Genomic DNA, 12961 nt, shown 5'->3' with positions numbered 1-12961 from the left:
TTTCTATGCAATGAAGAGCTGGTTCTATTTAAATTGAATCTTACTTGAGTGGTGCTGTGGATACCACTCTATATAAATAAAACACTGATGGCCAGGAAGTATAAGTGGGACAAGGAGAGAAGAGAATTGGGGAAACAGGAAGAAGAAGGGGAGACACTGCAGCCACCGCCAGGACAAGCAGCATGTAAAGATGCCGGTAAGTCACCAGCCATGTGGCAAGGTATAGATTTATAGAAATGGGTTAATTTAAGATATAAGAACAGTTAACAAGAAGCCTGCCACGGCCATACAGTTTATAAGTAATATAAGTGTCTGAGTGATTATTTTATATGTGGATTGTGGGACTGCGGGGCTTGGGGAACCTGGAGAGAAGCTCTCCAGCAACAGAGTGGTATTTTAGTGAAATCTGAGAGTAAAAAAGTCAATGTTCCTTTTTTGTTATTCAATTGACCGATGTTGGTTTATAAACCAACCTAAGTGAGTTTAAGCAAACCACATGTAGACAACTGTGCCTTCCTCTCTGAATAACATCCTGGAGATGCCATGTTCTGTTTCTGCTTCCTACTATAGTCATCTTCATTTACTCTTGGTTTCCTACATCCAAGACTTGGAAAGGAACACCAACAGACATAGAAGACCTAAAAGTCCCTGAAGCAAACCCCTGCCCTATCAGACAAAGACCAAAAAGAGACGTTCTAGCTAAATAAAAGCCTTCACATAGAAACACTCTACTCCAGGCAAAATGCTACAAAGGAATGGGGGAAAAAATCAGCCTCACCCATACCTTACCAAAATGTCTAAGTAGACAAAGACTTCTACACTCACCAGGCTCTAACTAAGTACCCCAACCACTGCCAGACTTGTGTCAGAAAGGCAGAGGCAGGAACCAGAATCTACTGCACTCACGCACGCACGCAAACATGTCCAGACTACACTTCCAATTGACAGTAAAAAGCAGCTCTTCCCACTCTTCGGTGGACTAGAGAGAAGGCCTTGCAGAGAGTAGAACTCTTATTAGCACCAGCAGCAATGAGAGTCACATGGCCAAATACATGGCATGCCAAAACCTGACAAGTAGAACTACCTCCTTCACTGTGTAATAACAAGGAAATAGCTGCTGTCAGAGTAAGGCAGCTAATCTAGAAGGGCGGGCAATGTCCCTCACTGACAAAAGTGTTTGCTTAGCATCTGCAAGGCCCTTGGTTTGACACCCAAATCTGCAAAAATAATATTAAATTTAAAAAAAAAACATAAAAAGAAAATATATATGTGACCACCTGACACACCCAGGAAGGCAGACCTCGATGGAGGAATTGACTCCATCAGATTAACCTGTGGACATGTCTGTACGGTATACTTGAACTGCTAACTGGTGTAGGAGGGCCCAAACCACTATAAGTGGTCCCATCTCTAGGCAGGAAGGCAGGCCTGGGCTGTATAAGAAAGGTAGCTGAGCAAGCCAGGGAAACAAGCCAACAAGCCTCATGCTTCCGTGGTTTCTGCTTTAAGCTCCTGAGAGCTCCTGCCTTGGCTTCCCCTCATGATGGGCTGTAACCTATAAGCCAAATAAAGCCTTCTCTTCCCAAGTTACTTTTGATCATGGTGCTTTATCATAGGAACAAAAAGCTAACTAGAACAATATGTATATGGAGAGAAATGGAAACAGACACTTTAGAACTGAAAATCACAAAAGCAATACACAGAATGTTCAACATCAGAATGGAGTGATGGAAAGATGAAGAGCCCACTTGAAGTACTTGCTTTCTGTGACAGAACCTAGCTATGCAGCCCAGGCTGGCCTCAAGTTCCAGATCATTCTGACTATTAACAATAATTAGCCAATCCCATCAACAAAAAGAAAGTAGAAGATAAAAATAAACAGAGCCTCAAATACCCATGAAACCGTAATAAGTGATCTAACATTCATTCATATCATCAAAGTCCCAAAGAGAGAGAGCAGGGGAGAGAGAATGAGAGAGTGTAGGGCTGAAATAAAAAATTGTAGAATGTCAGAAACTTACCAAACGGGATGGGGGTGGGGAGTATAGAGCAAACTACAAACAGGATAAACCCACAGAGATCCACTCTAAAATCACCACAAACTGAACAAGACAAATATAAAAGCAGTTACAAGAGAAACAGGCCTCGTTTATAAGAGAAAGTTAAAACAACAACAAGAGGCTTCTCATCAAAAACCACAGAAGTCAGAAGGTATGAGTGTTTTTGAAGAGCTGACCCTAAATGAATAATTAAGCTTGCTGTTTCTCTAGGCAAGACAGAAATGATGAAAGGAGGGATCTGGAAGGCAAAGGAAGAAGAAAGAATTCTGAGTTCACCTCTAGAGCTTCTAGACTATGTTTAGTAGTTGCAACAACAACAACAAAAATACAGTGTACGGGCTTTTGTATTTAAGACAGGACAATTACAATTGGTAGAATAAAAAAAATCCAGGGAGCATGAACTCATAAACTGGCAATATGACACCAGCAGAATGACAGCCCATGCCCATACACACAATGCGTGGAGCAAGCACTAAAAACCACACAAATCAAAGCATCCAAAAGGGAACTCTGAAAAATGCCCTAGGAAAGCCAGTGTAAGAAGAAACAGACAACGAAATGTAAAATGGCAGACTTAAGGGTTAGCTATCAATAATTATTTAAATTTGAACAGTCTGTGCCCTTGAATGACAAAGATTGACACAACAGACTGAAGAGGAAGAATTTAAAAGGCCTACCTATATGTTTTTATAAGAGCAGATAAAGTAAATCTGAGAGCAAAGAAAACTGGCAGAAACAGACTATGAATATTTATAAAGACAAATGTACAGGAAAGCATAATAATCTGGAAAAGTGTATGTACCAAAGTATGCCACAGGAAATGATGATGAAAATATATGAACCCCCCAAGCAGAAAGACTTGAGAAGACAGAGCCACCTACCAGCAGGACTCTTCCAGCAAGCAGGCATAAAACCAACAAGACTACAAAAGACTCAACACCATCAAACTAAAGGGTCTCATCAAAAGTACAGACCAACAACATAATACACTATTTTAGTGTCTATAGAATACATTCCAAGATCCTTTCCTGGACATTAAACAACTCTCAACAGATTTTTTTAAAAATTGAATCACAGATTGTTACCCAAACCCAAAGGAACCAAACCATAAAACCAGTAATACAAAATTGAAAAAAAAAAATCTCCAGACACTTGGAAACTAAATAAGATACTTCCCCAAGCATCCCAAGAGCATAAAAGCAAGTCTTGAGAATTCTAAAATGCACTGAATTCAACAGTATGAAGACAAAAGACAGCACATTTGCTGGATTTACATGTTCATATTAGGAAATGGGGAAAGTTTCAAACCAATTAACTAAGCTCCCACTTCAAGAAACTGGAGTAGAAGAGGAGCACACCAATGAAAAAGAATCACAGCTAGCGGCCAGGCATGATGGTGCATACCTTTAATGCCAGCATTTAGGAGGCAGAAGCCCGTGGATCTCTGAATTTGAGGTCAACCTGGGTCTACAAAGCAAGTTCCAGGACAGCTGGGGCTGTTATACAGAGAAACACTGTCTCAAAAAACAAAAACAAAAATCTATGAAACAAGTACTGCACTACTTGAAAAGATCATTAACTTACAAACCCCTTACAACACCAACAAAGAAAAGTGAGAGAAAAGAAAAACAAACATGGTGAATGAACTAGAAACATAAATGAAGACACCTTACATAGGGAAATGGCAAGAACACTGACAGGATAAATTTGATACCTTCAATGACCTGCCTCAGTGTTCTAATCTCCCCAAAATGAAATGATAATTTTTAATACCTCAATAACTATTTTAAGAAATGTTCTTTTTTTTTTCCTATGAAAAGTAACTAACCCGGCAGGGCTCACAGTTCTTGAACCTTCCCCTTGACACTGATTTGCCAATCTAATCAGGTTGTGAAGTCAAGTTCCACCAATGGGATAAGTTGCAGGCACCACCTACATCAGGGATAAAAAGATAGAAATCATCTTTTCAAGTGTGCTTGCTAGCCTCAATGGGTTCTGGTGCACTCTTTTTACAAAAAGACATTGCCTTGCCAAGCTACATTTACTTTTCCTATGTTCCCGCGTCCCATACCACCATTATTCTTTGTTTCTAACATTATTAAAGAAAGCAAACGTGACACCCAGGACGATTCAAAGGAAAACACTATCAAAACTACACATCCTCTCACTAAGCACGAAGAGGGAGTACTTCCCCACTCATTTCACTGATATCCTGATTAATTAGAAACAGATCATGCACCAAAAAAGCAAACCAACATCTTTTTAGTACAAATGCAAAAGAAAACTTAATAGACGGATTTCAGCAATACCTAAGATCATTGACCCAGTTAGACTATTCATGTGACCATGACCAAAAATAGTATTAGCTAAGAAGGATGGTCAGAATTAAAAAACCAACCAATATATTATACATTAATAAGCTAAGCAGCAACAAAATCACAAGATGGCTCAGTGGATAAGTTTTTGCCACAAGAGACTGCCTGAATTTGATCCTTAGAACAGTGGAGGAGAAAACCCAGGTAACCTCCACATGCACACCCTCACTCAACACACATACTCATTTTAATTTTTTTTAACTCATGATCCTATCGACTTCCAATTTTGGTTCTAACTTGGAGAAAATATCAAAGTCATCACTCCCTTAACATCAAGACAAAACTAAAAATCAAACAATTCATGATTTCTGGCATCCATCAGACAACCTCTCATGGCAAACTACTGCCCCAACATTTGGAAGGGTAAATCCAGAGTTGCAGAGCAGATGCAACTAAACAGAAACTACTGGAGTTATAAACTTGTTGGACCCCTAATAGAAGCATGAAGGATTAATGGCCATACTAGAGGGACTAGCTTCTCTGAGAGACCCTGGACTTTGGTGGGGTTTAGTTCCAAAGCCACCACCAGCTTCCTTCAGTAAAGGTTTAACAGAAACATTTTCATGGCTCTGATAAGAGGAGAAAAGGTAACCCAGTGATCTAAGTCCAGGTAGTCCTGGCTAATACAGACGGGTTGTCTGAGGGGAAAAAAAAAAAAACTTCAGCAGAGTTTATCCAGTCTGGAGAAAATGGTCCCCATAATCCAAAGCCCTCAGAAGAGGCTCTGGTCTTCCCTAAGGGAAAAGGTAAAACTAAGAGACAGGAAATTCACAGCCCAATAGCAAACAGTGAAAGCCTGAGACTAACCACAGGATTACAGAATACTATGACACCTCCCCACTGGGGGCTCCAGTGGACCACAGAGAGAGACTTCAAGAAGTGCCTGCCTAAGCTCTTAGAAGGGACTAGCACAATGCCACACACTTGTCATCCTAGCATTTGGGGGAGGGAAGCAGGAGGAAGTTAAAGGCCAGTCTTGCAAGTTTGAGGCCAGTGTGGGCTACATTGAGACTGTTTAAAAAAAAAAAAAATTGAATACCCTCAAAAATCCCCAAAGCAACTGAGCCAAACTCACATATACTTGAATTTCAAGAATCTAGTATGTACAACTACAATAAACATTAAACACAGACCAATTTCTGGCCAAATTAGCCTAACACCTCACACTATAGGCCTATTTAATTCAGTTACTATTACTTGATACATATCTGACTTTCAACCAAAAACTGCAAGGCATGCTGAAAGGTAACAAAACACAGTAAGGAAAGCAAGTAACACAATCAAACTCAGATGCAGTAAAGATGCTAGAATTACCAAGACAGAGAACTTAAGATACTGTTAATATGTTTAACGTTATTAAGGAAAAAGTGGACAATATGCAAAGACAAATGAGTCATAGGAACAGTTTTTTTCTTTTTTTTAAATCCCACCAAAGAATCAAAATGCAAGCAAGAAGTTAAAAAACTGTAACATAAATACAAGATGATTTGATGGTATGAACAGCAGACTGAACATGGCTGGGAGTAGAATCTGTTTGATGATATCCCAATCCAAGTTTTCCAAACTGGAAATAGGATGAGAACCAAAAAACCTATACACAAGCATATCATATTCAAGCTACAAAATCCAAAATGAAAAAAAATCTTGAAGGATAGCAAAAAAAAAATCTTTATAAAAGAACAAAGACAAGAATTATACTTCTCTCTAGAAACCATGCTAAAAAAGAGAAAAGTTTGAAAGAAAAATAACAAAACTAAACAAAAAAAAAAGATTTCTGTACCTAGAAAATTATATAACAACATGAAGCATAAATACTTTATTTTTAAATTTCATCTTAATTATGTATATGTGTATCTGTGTGTAGGTATGTGCATGTGTGTACAGGCGCCCATGGAGGCCAGAGCTGTCATATCCCCTGAAACTGGAGATATAAATAAGTGTGATCCACCTAATATCATTCTGGGAACTGAACTCAGATCCTCTGCAAGAGCAATATGCATCCTTACCTATTCAACCATCCTCCAGGCCATAACTTTTCCTTGAGCCAATAAGTCTGAAGATTTCAGCCTGAGGGGAGTAAGAGGAACAGAAATGGATACTACAAATTGTTGTACAGCCTCAAAGACAATCCCTACCAAGATCTCAGCTAGTTTATTTCTAGGAACTGACAAGCTAATTCTAATACTGACATGGAAGTTAAAGGAACCAGAAAAGATGCAACTCATAGGGAAAAAAAAAAAAAGGAAGAAGGTTAACACTTCACAGTTTGAAAATACTACAGAACAAGAGCACTCAAGACTGTCCCTACAGATGTAAGTGAATAAATTAACAGGCAGTCACTAAACGTCCTGAAACAAGTCACTGTGTCTGCGGTCAACTGATTTTCAACAAGGAGTGCTAAGCTACCTGATGAAGCAGATGTATTTAAACAAACTGCACTAGAAGGACTAGACAGTCACTTTTAAAAGGAAATTAATTGGAGGGCAGACATGATTAAAGACACCTTTAATCCCAGCTCACAGGAGGCAGAGGCAAGCAGATTTCCAAGTTTGAGGCTAGCCTGGTCTACAAAACAAGTTCCAGGACAGCCAGGGCTATACAGAGAAGCTCTGTTTCGGGGACAGGGGATGTGTTAGATGCTTATTTCACACTTTATTTAAAAAGTAACTCAAAAAGATTAAAAACCTAAACTATAAAACTGTCAGAAGACACAGAGTAAATCTTCACAATCTCAGATTTGGCGATGGATTCTTGGATACAACACCAAAAGTACCAGAACAACACTGGTTTCCTGGAGCATCAGCCTGCCAGGAAACCCATGGATTCTGAACTTGCAAGTCTGCATGCTTATGCAACCAAGTGCTTAAAATACACCCCCACCTTGTGTATGTGTGTACTTAAGAAAATACAAATACACATGCGCGCACGCGCGCACACACACACACACACACACACACACACACACACACACACACACCCTAGTGATTCTGTTTCTTCAAATATACCTAAAATTGCTATGCTATGAGCTCCCAGACTTGACAAAACAACCCATATAAGGAACTGATAAACTGGAGTTCATGGAAATGAAACACTGGTTCTGGGAAAGAGCCAACCAAAAGGATAAAAAGAAAAGTTACACAACAGGATAAAATATTTGCAAGCCATCTATTTATGTGACAGATGACTAGTATTCCAGACTACTAAGAACTCTCAAATTCCCTTTTAAATGGGAGGTGGTGAGGGGACTGGGGAGATGGCTCAGTCGGTAAAGGAAGGAGTAATGACGCAACACAGGAAAAGCAGATTTACACACTTCTACTAAATGGGGAAAAGACAAGCAAATCTAAATTCTAGGGAAGATGGCTCAGCAGGTAAAAATGCTGACTACCAGAGTGCCTGATGACTGGAGTTTGAATCCTTTGAACCCACATAAAAAGCTGGATGCACCCAAAAAGGTGGTGCACTCATTTAATCCCAGCACTCGGGAGGCAGAGGCAGATCTCTGTGAGTTCAAAGCCAGCCTGGTCTACAGAGTGAGTTTCAGGACAGCCAGGACTACACAGAGAAACCCTGTCTGGAAAAAAGAAACAAACAAAAAGCTGGATGCTGTAGCAGTATCTGTTATGCCAGCACACTCTTTGGCAAGATGGGAGGCAGAGACAAGAGAACTCCTCAGATGTTCACAGGTCAGCTAGCCTTAAATACACAGTACAGTTGCAAACAAAGAGGCCATGCCTCAAAAACAAGGTGGAAGGCAAAGCACCTGGGGTTGTCCTCTGACTTGCATTTGCATGTGGGTCACACACTCACACACACAATATATATATTATACACGCCCATATATATAATATATATACACACCCATATATATATATATATATATATATATATATAACACTAATAGAAAAGATTTGACAGTGAGTCCAAAGCCATGAACATAACACCTATTTTGCAGAAGCTAGGAGAAAAGTAAAAAGAGCAAATATGAAGAAAGTACACTTTAATGGAACAAGAAATGTTTGCACTGTATCAAGAGAAAGGCAACTGCCAACACAGATGTACTTACAGATTTGATGGTGAAAATAACAGTAGAAAGGACAATCTTAGTGGCAAGTGTGTTTTACTGAGTATCTGTTAACAGACAACCATCAAGGTATTCTTCACTAATCCTCAAAACCTGTTACTCATATGCCTGTGCAGTCTCCAACAGAAAAGAGGAATGACTACATCATCAACAGGATACAACAGTGGGATTTCCAAGATCAGGAACTGAAGATGGTGGAGCGTCTACCATGTTCTCACTACTTGCTATATTCAAACAGCTGCGAGGAGGCTTCACTAGCAACACTGTAAGCAAGGCACCATTACAAGTAATTCCTCACCTTAGCTTAGTTTGCCTAAGATTACAACTTTAAAAGACCCCAAACTTCAACTGATGTACTGACCCACAAAAATAGAGAAAAGACATGTTCTCTGTTTTAAGCTGATAAACTTGGTAGTTAATTAAAAGCAGGAACAGATACCCAATGCCCTTATTATGTGCCTCAACATCCCTGTGACTATTCCTTAACACAGGTTAAGGAATTTCCCCCTCAGGGCCAGGGCCAGAGAAGTGGCTGAATTATGAGCTCTTGCAGGGGACCCAGGCTTTGGTTCCCAGTGCACACACGGTGGCTCACACCCATACATAACTCCAGTGCCAGGCAATCTGCCACTGTCTCTTCTGACTTCTGCAGGCACCAGGCACACACATGGTGCACATACATGCAGGCAGGCAAAACACACATAAAACCAATGAAATTTCCTTAGATTTGGGATGAGCTCAGTGGTAGAGTGTTTGCCTAGCATGCACCAAGGCCTAGGGTTCACCCACAGCATTACAAAATGAGTAAATTTCCCCTAATTCTCACACAGCTGACAAATGCTAAAAATCAGATTAAAAATGAAAGCCAGCATTATTTTATTTTATTTTTCTTTATTAAGAAATTTTCTACTCACTCCTCATGCTATCCACAGACCCCCCTCCTCCCTTCTCCACCCCCTCAGCCCTCTTTCCCAAGCCACCCCGCATCCCCACATCCCCCAAATCGAGGTCTCCCATGGGGAGTCAGCAGAGCCCAGCTCACTGAGCCTAGGCAGGTCCAAGGCCCTTCCCACTGCACCAAGGCGGAGCAAGACATCACACCACAGGCACCAGGTTCCCAGAAGCCTGCCCATGCACCAGGGACGGATCCGATCCCCCTGCATGAGTGCCCCCCAAAACAGTTCAAGCCAAACAACCGTCTTCCATGTCCAGAGGGCCTAGTCCAGTCCCATGGGGGCTCCACAGCCACCAGTCCACAGTTTGAAAGCCAGCATTATTGACTACTGCGCAAATGTGCTCCCTATTTCTATACCACAGCTTTTTTGTGTGTTGTTTGGGGATTTATTTTTTGCTGTGAAATATAAGGCAAAGTGATCTGATAAGAGCAGAGCAAAGTACAAGTGATTCAGCGAAAAGAAGAAAATGCAAAAGATTTGAGACCATTGCCATGGTGAGTTAAGAGCCTGCCAAAGAACTCCTCCTAAGACTCTCCAACAGTGCTGCGGCACAGAAGAACAGGAGCCACCAACTTCCAGTGCAGGGGACTGAAGACTATCATAACCAAAAGAACATAGGGTTGTTTGTGAACACAAATATAAAGTACAACTTTAGCTGTGAAACAGGGATTGGGACTGGATGGAATAGAAAATACATCTTTCCCTAGCCCTCCAGGCTCCATAAGGAACAATGCACATAAAAATTTCAGAATCTCTCTCCATATATATGTATGTATATGCAAACATATACACGTATTTTAAAGACAAGGTCTCACTATGTAGTTCTGTCTGGTATGGAACTTGCAATACAGACATCCTGGCTTCAACTCAGAGATCTGCCTGGCCTCGTGAGTGCTAGGATGAAAGGCACGCCGCCACATTCAGCCTCAGCGAACACTACATGTTCTAATCAAAGTATCACACTAAAACTGAAGAGCCCATGGAAGACGACGATGGCGGTGCTACTTCATGCCTTGATCTCAAACACTGAAGTTTCTCTACAGAACTCTCTCATTTCCTATATCCACTCAAAAATGCTCTAAACAGCGCTACAACTTGTACAACTGGACCATATCTAAGAGCAGCCTAATTATTCACTGACTTGACCCTGAATAATTTTATTACAAGGGTTAGAAGAGTTTAGCTCAGCAGCAGAGTGCTTACCTATTAAGCCCAAGACCTAGAGTTAAGTTCCCAGCACCAAAAAAAAAGGGAAAAGGAGTTAGAGGGGGATTCTCTTCACTCTCAAACAAACAACCCAGAAGGCAGCACAACTTCAGGCCAAAAAGTTACGTTTAAATTTATTTTAAACTGGAAATAAAAAATTTACTTAAAAAATCAGAATTGCCAAAATACACGAGGTTTCAATTTCATACATGAGCTTTTAAAATGACTTCATTTGAAAAATAAACCAGCATACACAATCTAAAGAAAGCCAGGTAGGGGAAAAAGTAAAAACCAAACCAGGAACACATTTCTTTCCCTGCCAGTATTGAGTGCCATCAAGGGGAAACACCTAAGACACAGCAAATGACTGGAAGGAGGGCTATCCACTCTATGCTGCTTGGTATTACAGGGCAGCAAGTCTCAATGAGGAGGTCAGCCACCTACATGCCAGTGGCACCTTTCCTCATACAGCCATGCATTGCACCTGAGCACTTGCTAGAAACAAGTTAAAGTGAGTACAACCAGAAAACAGAACACATTCGCTGCCAAAATAAGCACCACCCACCATTAAAGGGAGAGCTCCCGCCTAATGCAATGCACATCAGTAGGAAGAAAAACACTCTCATACTCAAAGCAGCTCCAGCCCCACACAGATGTAAGAATTAAGAATATCACAGAGGAGCCCTCTGAGAATGTCACAAACTATTTCACATTTTTTTCCCTATTTAAATCAGGATAGAATTCATGTGTTCTGAACATACAAAGCCAAACATCCAGCTCTGAACACTATGGTTTTAATTAAAGTGCCATTTTCTCTGAGGCGAGCTCGCATCTCACCCGACTTCTCTCTTACCCTCATCTGCTCAGTAGAGCTGCTGCTAAGCTCATCTCCAGACTCGGAATCCTGGTGTGTTCTTTCAGAGCCTTCTCCGGCTGAGTCACAAGACTGCTCCTGAGAAAAGCTAGTCTTCTCTACGTCCAAGAACTCTGGCCCGGGAAAGTGACCAAATAAGCGTGTCCTATTCTGGCTGGAAACTTTGGGAGAATGTGAGTCACTGTTAAATTTTCCGTTATTATGGGTCAGGTCCAGGCTTAGATTGAGAGTCTGGCCTGAATTATAACTGGATCCAAAATTCTGATTGGCATCGCGAATAAGAACTGTCCCTTGAACAGATGACGGTGGCTTTCCAAAACTTGAAAGCTCAGGCATTTTGTTCACATTTTCTGTCGATCTCTGAAGGTGAAGACTCTGTACCGGCTTCACAGAATGATTTGGCAGTCCGGCTGCCTGCTTCACAGGTGGCATCAGCGCTTTGCGGGTGACCTCCTTGACATACTGCGCTGGCACATAAAACGCTTTGGAATTCTCGTCTGGCCTGACCTGCCACCAGTCGTCATTGGTCTTCTTCACTAAGAGGTAGCGCTCCCCTTGCCTGATGACAATCTTCCTGTCCTTGGCTTCATACTCATAATCATACTCCACCTCAATATACACTTGTCCTGCAGCAGTCTTCCCACTTCGCTCAGCCATTTTGATTCAGTAAAACTCACTCTCAAAACCGATGGTATGCCACATCATGCCTTGTGCCTTGCTGCGTTAATATAACACTTCAAATGGAGAAAGAGAATAAAGAAAAAATTAACATAATCTAGATCTGATATTTATAAACATTGTACATACCATTTAAAGATGACTACCTTCAAAGCTCAAGCGCTATAAAGTAAACATGTCTAAAAGCACATGTCTCATCCTACATTTACGACACTTTCATTCCAGTTCTTCAGTTATTTAGGATCCAAGAGGGAGAGTCAACACTGCTACACTGGTATAAACCGTGTCCCATCACCCCAGGACTTGTAAAGGTGATCTTATCTGGAAACAGGATCTTTGCAGATGAAAGGTAAGACAAGATCACTGTGGTGCTTTGAATGAAAATGGCCCCTATATAGGCACAAAGGCATTATTTGAAAGAATTAGGACATATGGCCTTGCTGGAGTAGATATGGCCTTAATGGAGAAATTGTGTCACTGGGGGTAGGCTTTGACTTTTCAGATGCTCAAGCCAGGTCCAGTAGCTCCCTCTCTCTTCCTGCTGCCTGCCCATCCAGATGAAGAACTCTCAGCTACTTTTCCAGCACCATGTCTGCTTGTGGGCCACCATGCTTCCCATCATGATAATGAACTAAACCTCTAAAATGTTAGCCAGTCCCAATAAAATGATTTCCTTTTTAAGAGTTGCCCATGGGGGCTGGAGAGATGGCTCAGAGGTTACCAGAGGT

At 41.1% G+C, this 12961-nt stretch overlaps 1 protein-coding gene across 9 annotated transcripts in view; it reads right to left on the bottom strand.

The window, feature by feature from the left end:
• The window catches only part of Arhgap12 (Rho GTPase activating protein 12), a 105791-nt gene that overhangs the window by 68578 nt on the left and 24252 nt on the right, over positions 1–12961 (bottom strand). For all 9 annotated transcript variants that reach the window (XM_042277934.2, XM_042277933.2, XM_042277935.2 and 6 more), the window contains exon 3: positions 11535–12289. In XM_042277934.2, coding sequence (XP_042133868.1) covers positions 11535–12212 — 678 coding nt within the window. In that variant the 5' untranslated portion in view covers positions 12213–12289. The remainder of the gene's footprint in view (positions 1–11534; positions 12290–12961) is intronic.

The sequence above is a fragment of the Peromyscus maniculatus genome, chromosome 5 (assembly GCF_049852395.1).
Source record: "Peromyscus maniculatus bairdii isolate BWxNUB_F1_BW_parent chromosome 5, HU_Pman_BW_mat_3.1, whole genome shotgun sequence".
NCBI lineage: Eukaryota > Metazoa > Chordata > Mammalia > Rodentia > Cricetidae > Peromyscus > Peromyscus maniculatus.
This window is presented reverse-complemented; position numbering and strand designations above follow the sequence as displayed.